Raw genomic sequence first — 19435 nt, forward strand, 5'->3', positions numbered from 1 at the left:
AAAACACAGGACAAAAAACACACACACACACACACACATACAACATTACACATAAATAAACAGCAAAGATTTTCACATTTAACAAAGACACTCAACACATGAATAAATATGCTTACAGTGAGCTAAAGTTGAGAACTGATAAATAAACCCGGGGATTAAATCATCAAGAGTGCTATTCAATAAAAATAAAAACAGAACAGCAACATAAAGTATGGACTCATTGTACACAGCTGTGTCCAGTCAGCAGATCGGGGACAGCATGACTAACTACGACCCCGTAGAACTAAATATCTACAGGACGCCCGGCAGCAACAGCATACGACTCTTTTTCCATAATTTGGATGATTTATTTGCACATAATCCAGAATCCATTCATTCAACTGCTCACTAAACACAGACAGACAATCTTGTGGCAGAAACTTAAAGCATCTAGACACAGTGGAGAGCATCGAACCGAAGTTTAAACATCAGAGTGAGGGAGTTTGAACATTTTCCGGAGGATGGAGTCGCACGAGAGGAAGTGAAGTTTTTTATGTATTTTGTGCCCTTGCGAGGAGGTTTCTGTGTCTCTGCCGGCACCGTCAGAGCGCCCTGAGTTCATACATGATGTGAGAAAATACACTTTAATAGAACATATCTAACATCGTCCACTGTCTCATTTCCTACTTTCCAACAAGCTCTTCTGGTGCCGACAGATATGTAGAAACCTCCCAGCAGGGAGGGCTTTTTTTTTTTTTACCATGCACGTGATTTATTTACTTATTTTTTTTTTATATTTAGTACATCGATAGGACATATTACAGCACAGCTGTGTTCATTTTGTTAAAAAAGTTTTACAACCATGATTGCAATTTGCTTGTTTGCAAACAGAAAAAGGGACCAAAGAATACGACTTTGCTGCTTTCTGTCGTTCAGTTTTTTTTCCCCGTTTAGAAGGCAGCCTGTTGCAGCAGCTCCCCTCCCCTTGTTATTAGTATTATTAGTATTTTTTAAGCCTTTCTTCTCTCTTCGGAGTTGTTGTTTTTTTTTCTTTCTCTCGTGTTCAGTTAACGGACCGTAATGGACCGTAATTTTTATTTTTTTGCTTTTCTATTATATTATTCTATTCTATTATTATTTTATTCTATTGTTTCTATTATTGCTCCTGTATGTATGCTGCTGTGGCGAAAAAATTTCCCCTCGGGGATTAATAAAGTATATACCTACCTACCCTAGAAACCTGGAGTGGACATAAATAGTTTTCATGCAAAGAGGGATTTGTTAAGCTCGTCAAAATCATATCTCTCTCTCTTTTTTTTTTAAGCGTCAACTAATTACATGTTTAATCGAGATAACGGTGTGTTTGCTTAATGTTAGATACATGGATGTTGTAAAAGAAACACTTTACCAGACTGAACGAACGCCTTCGGCCTTTTGGATCAGTTAGTGGGGTCACATGCACCACAGCCTTTATTTACATATATACATATACACACACACACATATATATATGTGTGTGTGTATATATAAATATATATATGTGTGTATATATTTCTATGTGTGTTAGTATAGATGTGTGTATATCATACACTGTATGGCGTGTATATATGTGCGTATTTGTGAGTATATCATAGACTGTATGGTGTGCATATATATATATATATATATATATATGTGTGTGTGTTCTCGTATTTATGTGTATAATAGACTGTATGTGTATATATGTGTTTTAGTATATATGTGTGTATATTATAGACTATATGGTGTATGTGTATATATATATATTTATATATGTGTGTGTTTTAGTATATATGTGTGTATATTATAGACTATATGGTGTATGTGTATATATATATTTATATATGTGTGTGTTTTAGTATATGTGTGTATATTATAGACTATATGGTGTATGTGTATATATATATTTATATATATATTATAGACTATATGGTGTATGTGTATATATATATATTTATATATGTGTGTGTTTTAGTATATATGTGTGTATATTATAGACTATATGGTGTATGTGTATATATATATTTATATATGTGTGTGTTTTAGTATATATGTGTGCATATAATAGACTGCATGGTGTATATATATATATGTGTGTGTGTGTGTGTTTGTGTGTTTACTATACATATACGTGAACTACAAAACCTCTAAAAAGCGTTGTATTAAAAGCCCCATACAGCTAAACTACATCCGAAATACACATCGTAGTTTACCTCCTGCAAACCTAACAGACTGTCAACTACCTGTCAATCATCATTAGTTGTTTACTTAGAAAGCTACCGTGCCGTCGGTTTGTTATGTTAACGTTCAGCTAGCTACAATGTTTGATAACTTCAAATGATGAACAACTTACCCGTGTTTCTTACGCCAACACTGTTAATTTCACTTGTGCTTAAAAGCAAACTGTCGGGGTTTTTTGGACGTTTTGCTCACAACAGAAGGTTATTTATGCCGTCGGCGACTCTGGGGAAAACAAACTGACAACAACATGTGAATAAGTTGTGCTCTGTCACTTGAGAGATGCGGCTAACAGTCACTTGTAAAATGGCAGTTCTCTCTCCGGCCGAATACCCCCCCCCCCCCTCGACCACTGCAAAGGCAGCGGGGGGAGGGGGAGGTGGAAGGGGACTGGTAACAGTGTCACGATACGTGCTGCAAAGTGTAGCCAAATGGCTGTATGCAGAAATATATCCCGAAAAGAAAACACGTCCCTCTTATGATCTTCGGTGATTGTTGCTGATGGAAACGGACACAGACGTGCACGTGACTGCCCCCCCCCCCCCCCCTCGGCTAAAGCAGAAGGTGGTACGGTCCGTAGAATGGAAGCCTGTCAGGGTCGGTCATTTCCTCCTGTCCAACATGCTCTTATTAATGGGGTTAAAGTTGTATTTTATGATTTATATATGTAGCTATATCTATCTTTAGATTTTACAGGTTCTTTTTCACCCATCTTATGCACTTATTTTATCCTGTTTTACCAGCAAAAAGAAAAAAATGATATCTAAATCGGGTTTGCATGAAAACAAAATCGAAATGGACGCAGGGTTTTGATTTTTTGCATACTTCCAAATTAGCTGGTTTAGGTTTCATTTTTATTCTTTTTTCTTAGGCTGATGAACAGGCTATTTGAGAATGATAAATAAGGTGTTAAAAATACAAACAAATGTGACGGCTAATTTGGAAGTGTAATTTAAAAATGCCATCCATAATCTTTGATAAACTACCTGCCATCAGTTCTTCCTCGCTGTTTGGCTCTGTGTTTAGACAGCAAAACTAGAAGCAACGCGGTTTATGTGAGATGTGGTCTCACCATATAATTCAGGCGACTAATTGTTGCACTTCCCTGCATCAGTCCAGTCAGACAGTATGCATTAAGGTACACATCCTCAGTTGTAAGACATTGCACTTCCTTTTTGTGCAAACAATGTATTGAATTATCAAAAATGGATTTTGAAGTACGTATTTTGTAGCCTTCATATTACCAAACTTCAATAATGTGCTGCACCAAAGTTTGCAAATCCTTTTAGAATTGTCTCCCAATTTCTGCACAAATATGACCTAAATCATTCAATTTTCACACAAGTACTAAAAAGTAAATAAAGAAATTTTAAAAAATGAGAAAAAAAATATACATGGTGATATGTTGATTGAAGAAAATTATTCAATATTGCATATCTTTGAGTGGCAAAAAAATATGTGCTTTCCGTGAACTATGTGACATCCTTGTGCAGCAATAACAGCAATGAAATGTCTCTGGTATCTGTGGACACGTCCTGCACGTCGGCGTGGAGGACTTTCAGCCCGTTCCTCTGCAGAGATCAGCTTCCCCGGCCCGGTGAGACATCATCAGCACCAAGTTTTCCTTTTCTCCAAACAGAACATTTGATCTATGTTGGTCTCAGCCACATACAAAACAAATTTCTAACAATTTCCTTTTGTTTAATTCACATCATCTTTAGCCAACTTGATCTTGATTTGTGGGTTCCTCTGTTGTACAGTTCTGAGGTTCTGTGTGACTTCACTATCTTCAGCAGCCTGAGATTACTTCTGCTGGGATTTGGCACAAAAACATTTTTTTTAATTCAAATGATTTAATTGGCAATGGTTTTTTTTAAGGGTCTCTGTAAAAAGTCAGTCAGACAGCTGCAGCAAACTGGATCACATCACTCCAGTTCTGAGGTCTTTACACCGGCTTCCTGTCCAACAAAGAATCCACTTTAAAATCCTGCTGTTGGTTTATAAAGCACAAAATACATTTGTGATCTGCTGCTACCTTATGAACCATCCCGACCCCTCAGGTCGTCTGGGACAAGTCTCCTTTCTGCTCCCAGAGTCAGAACTAAACATGGAGATGCAGTGTTCAGTTTCTACGCTCCGCATATCTGGAACAAACTCCCAGAAAGCTGCAGGTCTGGTGCACCCCTCAGCTCCTTTAAATCAAGACTTTTCTGTTTGTTGCCTTTCACTGAACCAGATCTGAGGATGTCTTAAACTGCACTGTAACTTTTGTCCTATTTTTTAGCTTACTTAATGTTTTAATGACTGTTTTTAATGTTTTAATCAATGTTCTTAACTGTTTTTAAATGTCTTTTTCTTTTGCCTGATGTTTTGATGCTTTTGATGGTTTTAAGTGAAGCACTTTGAATTACCTTGTTGTTCAAATGTGCTATACAAATAAGCTTGCCTTGCTCTTGGAGTGATCTTTGAGGTGGACCACTCGTGGGGAGGGTAACACTGTGGTTTTAAAAAACAAACAAACAAACAAACAAACAAACAGGGCACCCACTCACACCTGACAATCAGCCCCATTGACTGAAAACACTTAACTCTAATTTGAACTTCAAATTTACTGCCAATGCTGAAGGTTCACATACATTTACCATCCAGACACCCTGGTAGATGAACTCTCCTGGTTTCAGCTTGAATAAATACTGACTTTACAACGTCTTTTACATATTTTTGGCCATGTAGCTGCCTGAGTTGTGCACCCAGCAGTAACTGGGGGACTGAATGTGTGCGTGCAGCTCGCTCACTCGTATCTCCATGATACACTGTAATGTCCAGTGACGCCGTGCATATGAGACATTTAGAGAACGGTGATCAATTTTTGTATCATTTATCCTACCAGAAATTTAATGATTTTTACCATAAAAATAAACATTTTCTTATTCTTAAAATTGATTTTTTTTTTTTTTTTTAATTATTTTTTTTTAACTGGGATTGAGGTCAAGGAATCGGTACTAGTATCAAATATTTTTGAACGATACCGTCAACTCTATTCCATAATAGTCACACTGTCTGTAAAGTCAGGTCACTTTTATGTAACTTTTATTTTTCTGAAAAAAAAAGTTGAGCGCTGTAATATTTCCAATGCTTCCATTCGAAGTATCCTTATTATCAAAGGAAGTGATTACATATGATCTTTCTTCTTTAATAGTGGTTTAAAAAAAAAAAAAACATTATTTTTTTCTTCGACTTGCAGTTTTTGCAAATTCCCACAATAAAAAAAAAATGCAGGAATAGCAAAATTATGGAAGGGTGTTTCTGCATTGTGGAAAATATTTAAAGTATTTAAAAAAAAAAAAAGCCTTGAAGGGGAGGAGTCGGATGGTGTGACTAAAATTATGACTGGTACCGTTGCACAAAATCAATAAATAAAATACAGCAATACAATAAATGTGTTGTATATTTAGATGTCTTAAAACAGACATTTCAACATTTCACATCATGAAGAATATTATTGTTTCAACACAACGTTGGGTTCTTTCTCATGTGACGTGCATCCATTCCTCTTTTCCTGCTGAGAAACTGGCCTTCAGCCATCTGCCCGGGCGTTATTCTCCGCAGGGTCCGATGCAGGTAGCCGTTATAGAAATCTGCTGCTGTCAGCCTTTTATTCAGGAGCACTGCTCTGAATCCCACCCAGCCGTCCTGCAACGGGAAACACACACCGAGAGTTAAGAGACTAAAACATATTGAAGCTACTTGGGCGGCAAAATTCAGCGCGCTTCACGTAGATAAAAAGCAAAAGAAGGAATTTACATGCATAAGATGCGATAAATAGGACTTAAATAAGAGGTCAATGAAAATGGCAAGAGAGAGTTATTCAGAGATAAGAATATAAAGAGACAACAGAATACAGTAATAATGACTATGTACAGTGGGTACGGAAAGTATTCAGACCCCTTTAAATTTTTCACTCTTTGTTTCATTGCAGCCATTTGCTAAAATTAAAAAAGTTCATTTTATTTCTCATTAATGTACACTCAGCACCCCATCTTGACAGAAAAAAAACCCCCAGAAATGTAGAAATTTGTGCAAATTTATTAAAAAAGAAAAACTGAAATATCACATGGTCATAAGTATTCAGACCCTTTGCTCAGTATTGAGTAGAAGCACCCTTTTGAGCTCGTACAGCCATGAGTCTTCTTGGGAATGATGCAACAAGCTTTTCACACCTGGATTTGGGGATCCTCTGCCATTCTTCCTTGCAGATCCTCTCCAGTTCCGTCAGGTTGGATGGTGAACGTTGGTGGACAGCCATTTTCAGGTCTCTCCAGAGATGCTCAATTGGGTTTAGGTCAGGGCTCTGGCTGGGCCAGTCAAGAATGGTCACAGAGTTGTTCCGAAGCCACTCCTTTGTTATTTTAGCTGTGTGCTTAGGGTCATTGTCTTGTTGGAAGGTGAACCTTCGGCCCAGTCTGAGGTCCAGAGCACTCTGGAAGAGGTTTTCTTCCAGGATATCTCTGTACTTGGCCGCATTCATCTTTCCTTCAATTGCAACCAGTCGCCCTGTCCCTGCAGCTGAAAAACACCCCCATAGCATTTTTTATTTTTATTTTATACACTTTATTAATCCCCGAGGGGAAATGTCTTCACTACAGCAGGGGGGCTGTCAGGGGGGAGATGCTGCAGCAGGCTGCCACTAGCGCGGCGCCAGGTAACCTGACCTGAGGTGCATGTTTTTGGATGATGGGAGGAAGCCGGAGAGAACCCACGCAAGCACAGGGAGAACATGCAAACGCTGCACAGAAAGGCCCAGGACCGGATTCGAACCCGGAACCTTTTTGCTGTGAGGTGACAGTGCTAACCACTGCACCACCGTGCCGCCCGATGATGCTGTCACCACCATGTTTCACTGTTGGGATTGTATTGGGCAGGTGATGAGCAGTGCCTGGTTTTCTCCACACATACCGCTTAGAATTAACGCCAAAAAGTTCAATCTTGGTCTCATCAGACCAGAGAATCTTATTTCTCATAGTCTGGGAGTCCTTCATGTGTTTTTTGGCAAACTCTATGCGGGCTTTCATATGTCTTGCACTGAGGAGAGGCTTCCGTCGGGCCACTCTGCCATAAAGCCCCGACTGGTGGAGGGCTGCAGTGATAGTTGACTTTGTGGAACTTTCTCCCATCTCCCTACTGCATCTCTGGAGCTCAGCCACAGTGATCTTTGGGTTCTTCTTTACCTCTCTCACCAAGGCTCTTCTCCCACGATTGCTCAGTTTGGCTGGACGGCCAGGTCTAGGAAGAGTTCTGGTCGTCCCGAACTTCTTCCATTTAAGGATTATGGAGGCCACTGTGCTCTTAGGAACCTTGAGTGCTGCAGAAATTATTTTGTAACCTTGGCCAGATCTGTGCCTTGCCACAATTCTGTCTCTGAGCTCCTTGGACAGTTCCTTCGACCTCATGGTTCTCATTTGCTCTGACATGCATTGTGAGCTGTAAGGTCTTCTATAGACAGGTGTGTGCCTTTCCTAATCAAGTCCAATCAGTTTAATTAAACACAGCTGGACTCCAATGAAGGAGTAGAACCATCTCAAGGAGGATCAGTAGAAATGGACAGCATGTGAGTTAAATATGAGTGTCACAGCAAAGGGTCTGAATACTTATGACCATGTGATATTTCAGTTTTTCTTTTTTAATAAATTTGCACAAATTTCTACATTTCTGTTTTTTTCTGTCAAGATGGGGTGCTGAGTGTACATTAATGAGAAATAAAATGAACTTTTTTGATTTTAGCAAATGGCTGCAATGAAACAAAGAGTGAAAAATGTAAAGGGGTCTGAATACTTTCCGTACCCACTGTATAATTTACTATATACTAAAAATTTACGGAGAGATCAATCAAAGAAAAATGCTGCCATGAAGTAGTTTTTTTTTCTTGCTATAATATGATGCAAAGGCATGTTTGGTCATGTAAAAAAAACTCTTCACCGTCACATTATTAGAGTGTTCCCATTAAAAAAATCTCAAAATCTGTCATTCAAGACTTTTATACATCACCTACAGATACAAAATTAATGAACGAATATAATTCTACACAGCTCTTTTTTACATTCATAGTTTTAATGCTGGAGTATAGAAGGATACGGTCTCGGTGACGTAATAAACAAAAACAACAAACCTTACAGCAGACAGCCAGAGTGTTGGACTCCTTCAGATAGTTGACTGTGCCGGGGACGGGCGTCCTCCTTGGATCTGAAAAAGAACATGCGTGTCAAATATAAGTACCGTACGGCTCACACTTTTAAAAGTCCTTTGGCTATAAAAATATTCCCATTCAAATGTTTACTGTTTACAAAGAACTCAATATTCTTCAACAGCTACATAGAAGTCTTTAAGAAGAATTGAATGATCCCGTCTGGTTTGTTGTGGCAGGAATGTTTGACCTCAGATTGATGATCCAAATGGAACCAAATCTCCAGATCTATGAGACTCTCCTCCTGACGAGCTCAATAAGTCTCATCCTGATGTTAATGACATTTGAGATATGTTCACAAGGATCAAAGGGTAAACAGGTGATTCATTTTCCTGTATAGTGTACATAATTATATAACACTCCGCCCCCAGAGATCTGATTGGTCAACTGAACATCTGGAACAAATCATCATGACATCATCACACCCTGCTCATCACTAGAAATATCACTCCACCTCCTCAGTGGGAAAATATAATTAGAATAGAGTTTCATATAATATGTAATATAATGTAGTTTCTACTTGTTATAGTTCTATTAAATGACCCATTTGGTGAAGTCGGGTCCCTTTTGGTCCTTTTTGGTCGCTCTGAGCACCCGTACCGTAACACCACGGATAGTCACGCACTTACAATCCTAGAGGAGGCTAGCTGGACCGGTTTGGTTTGAACACATGACACGGAGCTAAAATGTTAAAAACACATGAGAACATGGATATCTTTGTTCATCAGATATGCTTTGTTTATCATATGTCTTTGTTCATCAGATATCCTTGTTTATCAGATATCTTTGTTCATCAGATATCTTTGTTCCAACCAGATTGAGCTAGCTGATCAGTTTAGTGTTTCTATGTTCTGTATTTATTCAGTTGGAGACTAGAAATCCTCTCTGTTGCTAGGTGGTTGCTAAGGGTCGGACTACTTCCTGGAGTAGTAAACATTGCGTACATTACATAAGAGTCTACTGACGTTTTGTTCTGTACTGTTTTTTTGTATGTTCTAAATAAAGTAAAAAAAATAAATACATAAAAGATACACTTTATACTTACATAGCGAAACCATTTTTTTTTTTAAAGTTGGTGGCTTCCAGTTGAACCCGAAAAATAAAATAAAAAATAAATTGAAATAATTCCAAATTTGGGGAAACAAACCCGATATTGAGATGTGACATTTTCCAACAAAATCCAGAAGTTTTATTGTCCTGCCCATCCACGTGGTCCTCAGAGGTATCTGATGACGAGAGGAAACGATCACGATGGTGATATTCAACATTTTGCATGATTGAAACTGAACCGACGTACACGCGATCCGATGGCACGATACAGGCGATCGATCTGGTCACAGGTCTGCTCCTCCCACACCACCCAACTCATGGACGTACTGATTTTTGGGGCTGTTGGTAAAAATGAGAAAGTGTAAGTTGGACGACTTCCTCTTTATTTCACGTTTAGAGAGACTGTCTCTACGTAGTAGTTCAGACCTACATACCGAATGTTGCGCTTGTCTGTCTTTGCTCCCTCTGATTTGCGATTCTCTCGGGCAGCGTCATCAACGTGTCCATCAGCTGCAGGCAAGAACACAAACACAGCGAGTCTGTAAACCATCCTGTTGGTAACGGTATAAAGGAACCATCTTCTAGCGTGAACGGGCCGACAGCTCACCAGATGTGCTCCTCTGGCGGCAAGGACGCCTCCAAGCTCGTCGGCGGTGCCGTTCTCGGGGACCCGATGGACCTCCTGGTTCAGAACGGGGCCCACGTCAAACCTGACAGGAGAATACGTGTTTTTTTAATTTAAATATGTAGTCAGGAACAGAGACGAGAAGAGTAGGTTTGTCCTCTGCTTGCCTGTAAGGGCGGATCTGGATGATGGTGACTCCCGTCACGGCGTCGCCGTGCATGACAGTGTGGAAGACGGGTGCCGGACCTCTCCACCGCGGCAGCAGGCTGGGGTGAACGTTCAAAACCCCACTGCAACCGAAACACAGCACAGAAACACGTTTTATTACCATTTCTGATTTAATGCTTTAAGTGTAGGTTGGATTGTATGTCTTGGTATGTGTATGTATACAGTACATGTGTATTTATTCACAAAATATTCAGACCCCAGCATTTTTTTTACACACTTTATTGCTTTGTGGATTTAATTGTAAATGAATAAAATTGTCATTTTTTGTGATCAATCGAACCACAAAGTGAGAAATGTTTAGAATTTGCACCGCGTTGTCTGTTTTATTGTTGTTGTGGCGTATTTATGCTTTTCTTCTTGTGACTGTGAAAAACGGTTTTTCGATCCATCTGTATGTCATATAGTGGATTGACTTTATAGAAGTCAAAGATTTTTATTTTTTTATTTCTCAAAACTGTTGGAACGCCCGTTCAGCATTATTATTGTCTGGCTTGTGGTGTTGCTTTGTAAACTTTCCAGAGAGCAGCTTGCTGCGGACGAAGGTGAAGATGCGCTTAATGACGTCCGCTTCGACGCTGCACAGAAAGTCGGTCGCCTTTTTTTAAATTAAGGTTTATTAATATTAATAATTAAATTAATATTAAATGTGGTTTAAAAAGGCTTCAGAACAAAAACAAACAAAGCCATGAAGCCCAAGGAACTGTGGTAAGACGAGGATATGAAACCATTTCTAATGCTTCCAGCGGTTCTGGATGAACAGCGGCCTTAACACTTGTGAAATGGAAGAAATGTCTACACCAGGACTTTTCGTAGAACCTTTTCTGTGTTTTCAAAGCCAGACAAGCTGAACAAATATGTTTCTTGGTCAGGGAGATGACAAGGGACCAGAAGAATGTTTCAGAGGTCGTCTACAGAGATCGAGGAATGGGTCAAAAGAACGAGCATCCTGGCAGCACTCCACTAATCCGGCCTTCACAGTCGAGCACCTCGTGTGACGGCCTTCTGGGACTTTTGTCAAACGGCTTTTAAGAGACTCAGAAAGGAGGCAAAAGATTCATTGATCTGAAGGTACAGCTCTTTATGTGGCGAACACCGTCCTTGCAGTGAGACGCAGCGTCTCGCTGGGGAGCTTCTTAATGAAACTGGTCCGATTTGAAGCCAAATACATAGAGGTCCTTTAAAAATGAGAGATCTCAGTTTTTGTGTTTTAGAAATTTGCAAAAAATTCGAAAAAGTTTTCATTTTGTAATTATGGGTAACTGAATGTGTGGGTTAGTTTCAAGTGTTTCACTTTTACAACACCATAAAGTGTGCAAAAAGTGAATCTATGTATTTATATGTACACATATGTATAAATATGTATATATGAAGCCGGGTATTCCATGCTACAACCATCCTGTTGCTGTGGCAACGGGAGTAAACACTTTACCAAAAAGACCAGAGCTGGAAAAACTGTGCACACACAACAACTTGTACAGGAGGTCAAAGGTGAAACGGAAAGCAGGTTTGTAAACATTGATGGATGTTTACAACATTTGCATTTTACGTTTTACTGTTTGCCTTTGTTTTCTCTTCCAAATAAGCTTTGACTTGAAAACTGTTGGTGCTTCCTGACCTGTCACGACCACATCCTTGAGATCTCTGACTTTACTTTGGTGATGAATTCAGTCACTTATCATCACCGATACTCACTAAGGGAACTTGTTGATTAGTCTCTCGGGGAGCAAACAGCCGAAGGACACGACCACCCCGACATCGAACCGTCCGTCCACGTCGTCGGGCGGCCAGCTGTGGAGAGGAAGCCGGTTCCGTTGAGCGAACTTCTTCACCGGGACGTCGCTGGACAACGTGACAACTTCCAGGGTCTCCACGATCCCGTCGCCGGAGCTCCTACAGCAGAGCATGAAGGTTCGTTATTCTGGGACAACGTTATTCAGGGTTTTATGTGATCTGGCCACATTCAAATCACAACTGGAAACGCACCTCTTTAAATTCTGCTTTTCTACAGATTTTAATGTGATTTATACTTTTATTGATCATTTTAACCCGTAAAGTGTCTTTGAGTATCTTGAAAAGCACTACATAAATAAAATATATTATTATTATGAAATACTAGGTAATGAAAAAGGAGGTTGGAAATGGGATTAATGAAGTGACATCTCTGGAAATCACTTCCAGTACAGCAGAATTTCTAGTGTTGAAGTCAATTTTAATTATGTTCATTATTTATGTGAACTTCCTAAAATCTGTACAGATAATTTTGTTCCTGTATTAATCAGGTCCTTCTTCAAGTTTCTTTGCTGTTCTGAGTTGTGAACTTGCGTACGTACGAAGCTGCTTGGAAATCTTTTTTTTCAGTCCAACAGAACCACTGGCCTAACGGTCCATGGTCAGTAAAAGTTTATACAAGACAAGTTTGATTGGCCAATCAAAGTCTGGGCTGTACATACAGTGCATCCGGAAAGTATTCACAGCGCTTCATTTTTTGTTATGTTACAGCCTTATTCCAAAATGGATTAAATTCATTTTTTCCCTCAACATTTTACACACAATATCCCATAATGACTAAGTGAAAATAGTTTGTTTAAAAATTTTTGCAAATCTATTAAAAATAAAGAACAAAAATATAACACGTACATAAGTATTCACAGCCTTTGCTCAATACTTTGTTAAAGCACCTTTGGCAGAAATTACAGCCTCAAGTCTTTTTGAGTATGATGCTATAAGCTTGGCTCCTATTCTTGGGCAGTTTCTCCCGTTCTTCTTTGCAGGACCTCTCAAGCTCCATCAAGTTGGATGAGGAGCGTCGGTGCTCAGACATCTTCAGATCTCTCCAGAGATGTTCAATCGGGTTCAAGTCTGGGCTCTGCCTGGGCCTCTCAAAGACATTCACAGAGTTGTCCCGAAGACACTCCTTTGTTATCTTGGCTGTGTGCTTCGGGTCGTTGTCCTGTTGGAAGATGAACCTTCGCCCCAGTCTGAGGTCCAGAGCGCTCTGGAGAAGGTTTTCATCAAGGATGTCTCTGTACATTGCTGCATTCATCTTTCCCTCCATCCTGACTAGTCTCCCAGTTCCTGCTGCTGAAAAACATCCCCACAGCATGATGCTGCCACCACCATGCTTCACCGTAGAGATGGTATTGGCCAGGTGATGAGCGGTGCCTGGTTTCCTCCAAACGTGACGCTTGGCATTGAGGCCAAAGAGTTCAATCTTTGTTTCATCAGACCAGAGAATTTAGTTTCTCATGGTCTGAAAGTCCTTCAGGTGTCTTTTGGTAAACTCCAGGTGGGCTGTCATGTGTCTTTTACTGAGGAGTGGCTTCCGTCTGGCCACTCTACCATACAGGCCTGCTTGGTGGAGTGCTGCAGAGATGGTTGTCCTTCTGGAAGGTTCTCCTCTCTTCACAGAGCAATGTTGGAGCTCTGTCAGAGTGACCATCGGGTTCTTGGTCACCTCCCTGACTAAGGCCCTTCTCCCCCAATCGCTCAGTTTTGCCAGGCGGCCGACTCTTGGAAGAGTCCTGGTGGTTCAAACTTCTTCCATTTACGGATGATGGAGGCCACTGTGCTCATTGGGACCTTCAATGCTGCAGAAATGTTTCTGTACCCTTCCCCAGATCTGAGCCTCCATACAATCCTGTCTCAGAGGTCTACAGACGATTCTTTAGACTTCATGGCTTGGTTTGTGCTCTGACATGCACTGTCAACTGTGGGACCTTATATAGACGGTGTGTGTCTTTCCAAATCATGTCCAATCAACTGAATTTAGCACAGGTGGACTCCAATCAAGTTGTAGAAACATCTCAAGGATGATCAGTGGAAACAGGATGCACCTGAGCTCAATTTTGAGTGTAATGGCAAAGGCTGTGAATACATGTGATTTTTGTTTTTGTTTTTGATTTTTAATAGATTTGCAAAAATTTAAAAAAAAAATGTATTTCACGTCGTCATTATGGGGTATTGTGTGTAGAATTTTGAGGGAAAAAATGAATTTAATCCATTTTGGAATAAGGCTGTAATATAACAAAATGTGGAAAAGGTGAAGCGCTGTGAATACTTTCCGGATGCACTGTACGTTGGAGATGAGGTCACTGTTTTCCAATAAATTGTATCATTAATTTCTCTGAAATGCATTATAAGATTCACTTTAAGCCTCTTTGACATAATCAGAAAAATGTCTACTAAGAGAAACATACGAGGCTGCAGCAAGAAAGATGGGTTTGTATTTGTGGAAGCTGCTTTTACATAAAAAATAAATAATCAAGATATATTTGTTTATATTTGAGTTCTTAAACTGTAACATTTACTAGTCAGATGTCAAATGCAGCCATCTCAAATTTATATTTTGACTGGTTAGATTGTAATTTTGAATACAAGTACATGTAATCACAGCTGGTTGGCCAAACAAAACTTTAGTTTCTATTAGTTTTACATATATATAGTAAATTATACTTAATAACCACATCTATTGATAAAAAAAAACACCAATCTGATGTAGTTTACACAAACAATGATTTATGATAAATACATCACATGCACTTTTCTAAAAAAAATAAAACATGAGATAATGTCTGTGTTTGGCCTTGGGAGACCCCCCAATCCTCCCTGCTGTCCATAGCCACCTTGTTTACACTCTCAAGAAATGATCCTAAACCTAAAAACATCTGATGCAGCTCTGCATGTAATGAGCTTCAATTATACAACAAGTAGCTCCGCCCCCAGAGATCTGATTGGTCAACTGAACACGTGGAACAAATCATCATGATGACTTTACACCCTGCTCAACACTAGAAATATCACTCCACCTTCTCAATGGGAATATATAATTAGAATTTCATATACTATGTAATCTAATGTAGTTTCTACTTGTTATAGTTCTATTAAATGACCCATTTGGTGAAGTCGGGTCTCTTTTGGTCCTTTTTGGTCGCTCTGAGCACCCGTACCATAACACCACGGATAGTCACGCACTTACAGTCCTAGCGGAGGCTAGCTGGACCGGTTTGGTTTGAACACATGACATGGTGGTAAAATGTTAAAAACACATGAGAACATGGATATCTTTGTTCTTCAGATATCTTTGTTCATCAAATATCTTTGTTCTTCAGATATCTTTGTTCATCAGATATCTTTGTTCATCAAATATCTTTGTTCTTCAGATATCTTTGTTCTTCAGATATCTTTGTTCATCAGATATCTTTGTTCTTCAGATATCTTTGTTCATCAGATATCTTTGTTCATCAAATATCTTTGTTCTTCAGATATCTTTGTTCCTCAGATATCTTTGTTCATTAAATATCTTTGTTCCAACCAGACTGCCCTCGCTGATCAGTTTAGTGTTTCTATGTTCTGTATTTATTCAGTTGGAGACAACAACAAAAAAATCCTCTGTTGCTAGGTGGTTGCTAAGGCTCGGACTACTTCCTGGAGTAGTAAACATTGCGTACGTTACATAAGCGTCTTTCTGACGTTTTGTTCTGTACTGTTTTTTTGTATGTTCTAAATAAAGTTAAAAAAAAATAATTAAAAAAAAACACTATACTTACTTAAGGAAAGTTGTTTTTTTTAAAGTTGGTGGTACCCAGTTGAATCCGAAGAATAAAATAAAAAATAAAGAGTACTGACGCGACTGTCATAACCCATGTGTTGCCATGGAAACGTGAGATCACACTCTTAGGAAATTGCCCCACAATATGAAAATATTTTGTTTACATATTTTATTTAGTTGGTGACTTGTTGTATAATCGCAATATTACACTAGAGAGTGTGTTTTATTGGCATTTCAGTGATGCTAATATAATAGAATATGTAATATAAATTATTTATAAACTGTGTGACTCGGCGTCTTGTGTGGGAGTCGCACCTGCTGGATGTGAGCAGTTTCAGAGACTCGACAGCAAACTGATCGGTGCCGAAGAACAGGAGCCTCCACGGGGGTCCGGATGTCGAACCGAGCCGCCGCAGGCTCCGGTCGGTGTCGCTCCTCCACGTCGTCCTCGTGCAGCGGTGCTGGAAGCGGCTACAGATCTTCAGATAAGCAGCGACCGGCCTGCGGCACGTCCACATACTAAAACCAGATGTTTGATGTCTGTTGACGCTGAGAAAGTTCCTCCGACTATAGTTGTTTTGCCCTGTCAATGGTACAGACACAGGGCGCCGCCATGTTTCTCATATGAACTTCCGCTTCCTCTTCTTCTGTGTTGAACGGGAGAGTGCATCCTTTAGTGTTGCATCGCTGCCATCTTCAGGAGTTAACTTTTTTCTTTATATATTTTCTTTATACTGTATATATATATCTATATAAATAGATGTCAATATATACCAAACCAAAGTAAAAAAAAAAAACAATAATAATAATAAAACCTCTAAGGAGTAGAACAAAAGGTTAGATTAAATCATATTCAGACAAAAGTGCAACTAACTTTGTGGGTTTGCTTAACTTTTCTTCTACATTTGCTTTTGAGTGAGAGTTCATTTTTAAGTTTATTCCACACTGGAGAGAAATCAGCAAATCCACATTTATGTATATAATATTTGGTTATGATTATTATGTTGTTCACAATCAATTCAATTTGTTTGTCCTTCAAAATTAATCCTAGTCGTAAACATTCAAAGGAGAAGAATTGTCTATTTAAGGATTTGGATTTGAACCAATCATGCAGGAGCTCCATTATCTTTGGTTTACAAGTGTAAAAGAGGTGTTCAGTTGTTTCTATATTCATGCTGCATAAATGGCAGTTCTCTACCTCATATTTAAATCTTCTTGTAATGAATTTCATTTAAAGTTTTGAAGTCTTTAAATTTAGGAGGGATTGGAAATTGGAGAAATTTTGTTTGTATAGCCTGAACTTCAGATTTCAGGATTTAACTAGCTCCACAGCATCCAAAAAATAACTTCTTGTTCTTCAACTTCAACTTTAATGTCAATCCACCATACGTACAAGACATACAGAGAGATCGAAATATTGTTTCTCACAGTCCCACAGTGTGCAAAACAAAAAGATAAAACAAGAAAAGTATAAATATGTAACAATAAAAAGCCATAAAGCAGACAACAACCACAGTGACGCTTAACTGCAGTATATATAAGTACAACGTAGGGCAAATACGGGTTCATAGCGCAAAAGTTCAGACTTTATTGGTCAAGGGGGAGAGAGGGGAGAGAGTTCAGCATCTTGATAGCCTGATATTTAGATTTTTTTGGGGCAATTTTTTGGCAAACAGTTTTTGGGTGCATTACCGCCACCTAATGGACTAGAGTGTGGGTCAGTAGATAAACATGAAAAAACTCAATCTTATCACATATCTCCATCTCCTTTAAATATTTCAGGAAACCATTCAGCCTTTTTTGGTGTAACAAACTCCCTCATATCACGTCCACTTTTTCTTCCTTCAGTTTTTCCGTTGTTTAACCAGCTCCTGTCGCTCTTCATTGTAACTATTGCAGTCCAGAAATACATGTTGAATTGTTTGTGGTTGGTTTGTGGCGTGTACATTGTCCTGTTGGATGTTTACCTGTTCTTTGCAGCATCTGGTTGAGTCCAGTGTGTTGAGTTCTGAGTATCTGACCCACATTTCACTCTTCCCAACTTGTTTTTGTGTCGCAGGGTCTCCTGTCTGCATGAATTTCCAGATTCGTTGCTTGTGAGTGCTGTTTCGGTTGTTATTTCCCAACCATTGCAAAGTATTCTTAAACTTTCTACTGAATATACAGATAGATAATATATGAATAGCTGCATCACCCTTTGCGTCCAGTTTCAGGGTCTTCGGAACCATCTGTAATAATATCAGAAGATATAAATATAGTTTTGTACTACTGTCCAGGCTGGTACCATTTTGGGTTTCTCTTTTATTTTCTCCAATAAGCTTCGATGTGTTATTGGTGTGATGAATTTCCAAGGTAGTTTGACTGACGTTGGAACAGCTGGACCTAAACCTAAACCTAACTGTTGAGCTTTTACATTCCCTATATCCACCCAAAACTATTCAACTTGATCTTACTATGTTACTAACACTCCTTGTTTGCTGACTTGAGCAAGATGTGACTCACTATGCTCCTCCAAAGTGTCAATGTTGGACTCTTCTGATGGCAGACACTGCTGGTTTAATCACAAGTTTGAAAGATCTAACTTCACTTGTCATCCTCAGATCTAAGTGCCCTGAATGCCACATTCTGTGTATATGGATGGGCACTCCCAAGAGGATGTACAACCCCACCCGTTTGCCCTGCAGAGCCTTGTTTTCCCTCCAAACAGGGAACTATGTGAGTACTACAAAAATACCAGAATCTGTATATCATATCATCTGTCATTGCCAGAAGTCTTCGTTGTGGTGGAAATTAATGTATTTCCTTGTGAGAAATCAAAAGTCTCTCAAGCTTGCTGTCGTTTGAGTATTTATTACAAGATGAAATATGGAAAATTATAAGAGTGTACAAATCTTCAAACATGAGCCAAGCGAGTACATCAGGTATAAACAGAGTCATAGGACACTTATTCAGCTCAATAGTTTTGGAGAGCGTTTCTACACTCGCGAAGAGTCCAGAAAGTCTGACCCCCTCCTTGTGAGGAGAGCGGCCTTATATCCACGTAAGGAGGCGCCCTCTTCTTCACCCCTAAGGGCGCTCAGCATATACATCAATCATTGGTCATCTGCACATATGGACCGTGGATTCCAGTTGAGAAAGGTCACGTGTGTGCCCCGGGGTAGAAAAACACTACTGGACACAAACACGGATTGATTACATAGAAGGGACATGTGGTTTGGATATACCTGTTTTCCCTTCAAGAAGGCACTGTTGATACAGGGACCTAGGGTCAGCTACAGCTCAGTTACATAGGATGAATTTTCCTCTGACATTCATAAGTAGAAGAAAATCTACATTTATGGAAGACTGGGTGGGAAAACAGATTTGGTCAATCATGCACCTACTGGAGGGAAATAGAAATGTACTTAAAGTGGAAGAGTTTAATGGTAAATATGAACTGGATTGCGCCACGAAAAACTATATTAAGGTTATACAAAAAGACTAGGATTAACTGTCTAGGACAAACAAA

The 19435-nt window shown here is 39.3% G+C and overlaps 2 protein-coding genes across 7 annotated transcripts in view; both read right to left on the reverse strand.

Annotated features, from left to right (window-relative positions):
• celf1 (cugbp, Elav-like family member 1) overlaps nt 1-2705 on the reverse strand; it is a 51343-nt gene extending 48638 nt beyond the window's left edge. For all 6 annotated transcript variants that reach the window (XM_069687585.1, XM_069687591.1, XM_069687589.1 and 3 more), the window contains exon 1: nt 2351-2705. The gene's annotated coding sequence lies outside the window, so the exon portion shown is untranslated. The remainder of the gene's footprint in view (nt 1-2350) is intronic.
• A 2603-nt stretch (nt 2706-5308) lies between these two features.
• mtfmt (mitochondrial methionyl-tRNA formyltransferase) lies at nt 5309-16558 on the reverse strand. The gene is made up of 9 exons (XM_069687584.1): nt 16243-16558; nt 12072-12269; nt 10319-10441; nt 10134-10236; nt 9961-10036; nt 9774-9865; nt 9624-9702; nt 8402-8475; nt 5309-5928 (listed from the first exon to the last, which is right to left on the reverse strand). Exons 1-9 carry the CDS (start codon nt 16443-16445, stop codon nt 5743-5745), a joined length of 1134 nt encoding a protein of 377 aa, XP_069543685.1. The 5' UTR covers nt 16446-16558; the 3' UTR covers nt 5309-5742.
• Between the last annotated feature and the right edge of the window lie 2877 nt (nt 16559-19435).

The sequence above is a fragment of the Brachyistius frenatus genome, unplaced genomic scaffold (genome assembly GCF_029030835.1).
Source record: "Brachyistius frenatus isolate BFR_SWC_R1_liver_20210118 unplaced genomic scaffold, ASM2903083v1 Contig_476, whole genome shotgun sequence".
NCBI classification, from domain to species: Eukaryota; Metazoa; Chordata; class Actinopteri; family Embiotocidae; genus Brachyistius; species Brachyistius frenatus.

Coding starts and splice junctions, on each gene's coding strand:
- mtfmt (XM_069687584.1), bottom strand. CDS start 16,445: ATGTGGACGTGCCGCAGGCCGGTCGCTGCTTATCTGAAGATCTGTAGC. Junction 10,442..12,071: donor CTAATCAACAAGTTCCCTTA/GTGAGTATCGGT, acceptor TTTCGGTTGCAG/TGGGGTTTTGAACGTTCACC. Junction 8,476..9,623: donor ATGTCACATCTCAATATCGG/GTTTGTTTCCCC, acceptor GTTCTTTTTCAG/ATCCAAGGAGGACGCCCGTC.